General features: G+C 60.1%; 1 protein-coding gene across 1 annotated transcript; it reads right to left on the minus strand.

Moving 5' to 3' along the window:
• Positions 1–17: 17 nt before the first annotated feature.
• On the minus strand, positions 18–2,615 carry LOC103776113 (neuroblast differentiation-associated protein AHNAK-like; the record flags this gene model as incomplete). The annotated part of the gene is made up of 1 exon (XM_008943613.1): positions 18–2,615. A coding segment is annotated over exon 1 (2,598 nt), but the record flags the coding sequence as incomplete, so codon positions are not given.
• Positions 2,616–2,619: the final 4 nt, after the last annotated feature.

A 2,619-nucleotide genomic window follows, 5' to 3' on the forward strand; every position in this document is an offset into this window, starting at 1 on the left:
GAGCCCTGCAGGGTGACCTGGGGACCTTCCAAGGCGACGGCTCCGTCCCCCCCGGGGCTGGAAACGCTGAACTGGGGCAGTTTGAGGGAGGGGAGCTTGATGGTACCACCCAAAATTTCCAAGCCGGCCCCGTCGGCCGACGGCTGAGGGGGTTTTACGCCGGCAGAAGCGTCAAGATCTCCTTTCAACTTTGGTCCTTTCAGGTCCAGATCCAAATCCGGGGTGGAGACGGCCACCGAGGGGCCTTTGATGGCGACGCCCAGGTCGAGGTTCCCCCCCGGGGCTTTCGCCCCCACCTCCACCCGGGGGACGGAGCAGTCGGCGCCTCCTTCCAGGCTCAGCTCTGGGGCTTCCAGCGTGGGGGATTTCAGCTTGGGGAGCTTCAGGTTCCCTCCCAGGCCTCCGAGGTCGACGCTCGGCCCCTCCAGGCGGAGGTCGGGTCCTCCCGCGGGACACGAGACGTCCAGATCTCCCGCCACGTTTGGTCCTTTCAGGCTCCCACCCAAACCAGGCCCTTGGAGCTTCACGTCGACCCCTCGGAGGCCGAGGTCGGGCGATGGGAGGTTCCCACCTCCCCCCACCGAGAGGTCCAAGCTTGGCACGTCCAACCCGAGACCCGTTTGCCCCATTTTGGGCAACTTCACTTTTCCTTCGGGACCTTCCAGTTCTGCTCCGGGGAGGCCGACGCCACCTTTGACTTTTGGTCCTTTCACGCCGACGTCGGCTCCTTGCAGGTCAACCTCCATTTTCAAGTCCCCTCCACCCAACTGCCCGCTGGGAAGTTTGACCTTGGGTGTCTTCAGGCTCACGTCAGAAGCTTCCACGTCCACGTTGAGACTTGGGCCTTTCAGGTCGCCTTTGACCTCTAGATCAGGAGCTTTAAGTTCTCCTTCTAGCTTCGGGGCTGCCACCGAGGCGTCCCCCCGGAAGGATTTCAGGTCGAACTCGACATCCGGGAAGGAGATTTTCCCAAACATGGGCTTCTTCCCCTTGGGGGACTTCACCGTGGCGTCACCTTTCAGCGTCACGTCCGGACCGGCGACGTTCACGTCCAGGTCTGGAGACTTCACGTTGGCCTCGAGGTCCCCGCTGACGTCGAACCCTCCTTTCTTGCCTTTCACTTTGGGGCCGCTCATGTGGATTTTGGGCATCTTGAACTTGCTTTTCTTACCCTTTCCTGCGAGGTTGGCGTCGGGCGACTCCACGTTCAGCTCCGCCTCGGGTAGATCCACCTCCGCCCCTGGGACTTTGATTTCGGCCTTGGGGCTTTTCATCCCGAACCCAAATTTGGGCTTCTTCATCTTGGGCAGCTTGACGTTGGCCTCCGGGCCTTCGACGCTCAGGTCGGGACATTCGAGGTGGACCTCGGGGCTTTTGACTCCAAACTCTGGGCCTCTGAGCTCGACCTCAGGACCTTTCAGGTTCCCTTCCACCTTGGGGGCCGAGAGGTCGAAGCCCCCCTTGGTTTTGTGGCCTTTCAAGTTCAAGTCTATCTCGGGCATCGAGATTTTGGGGACGTTGACGTGCATTTCGGGCATCTTCAGCTTAGGACCTTTCAGTTTGCCCTCAGGACCCTCGATGTTCACGTCTGGAACCCCGACGTCCACCCTGGGACCTGAGAGATCCACCTCCCCCTTCGGCAGGTTCACGTCCACCTCGGGACCTTCTCCCTTGAGGCCAAACTTGGGCAGCTTCATCTTGGGCAGCTTCATTTTGCCCTCCAGACCATCGACATCCACCTCTGGGCCCTCGATGTCAACTCTGGGGCCTTTGACATCCAAGTCGGGGCCCTTCAGCCCCCCCTCGAGCTTCGGGCCCTGGAGGTCGGCGTCACCTTTCAGCTTCAAGCCCTTCAGGTTCAAGTCGATGTCCGGCATGGAGATCTGGGGGGTCTTGACGTGCACCTCGGGCATCTTCAGCTTGGGCCCTTTCAGTTTCCCCTCCGGCCCTTCGATGGTCACATCTGGGGCCTGAAGGTCCAGCTTGGGGCCTTTGATGTCAACATCTGGACACTGAAGCTCCCCTTCCAGCTTCGGAGCCGAGACGTCCACGTCCCCCTTGATTTTGGGGCCCTTCAGGTTGAAGTCCACGTCAGGCATGGAGAACTTGGGGGCCTTGATGTGCATCTCGGGCATCTTGAACTTGGGGCCTTTGAGTTTTCCTTCCGGCCCTTCCAGGGTCACGTCGGGAGCCTCGATGTCCAGTTGGGGGGCTTTCAAATCTCCCTCCAGCCTAGGTCCAGACACATCTACATCCCCCTTCAGCTGAGGCCCCTTGATGTTGAAGTCGACGTCAGGGAGGGAGATCTTGGGACCCTTTAGGTGCATCTCAGGCATCGTAAATTTGGGACTTTTCACTTTTCCATCCACGTGGAGATCGGGAGCTTCCACATCGACGCCGGGGCCCGAGAGGTCCACGTCTGCCTTTGGGAGGTTCACGTCCACGTCCACACCCTCCCCTTTGAAGCCAGGCATGGAGAACTTGGGCATCTTGAACTTGGGCAGCTTGAATTTACCCTCTGGGCTGTCGAGAGCGACGTCGGGGGCACCCACGTCGACTTTAGGAGCACTCACAGTGACCTCGGGACCTTTCAGCTCACATTCAACTCCTGGCATGGAC

Source organism: Merops nubicus, unplaced genomic scaffold, assembly GCF_000691845.1.
Source record: "Merops nubicus isolate BGI_N331 unplaced genomic scaffold, ASM69184v1 scaffold40640, whole genome shotgun sequence".
Classification (NCBI taxonomy): Eukaryota; Metazoa; Chordata; class Aves; order Coraciiformes; family Meropidae; genus Merops; species Merops nubicus.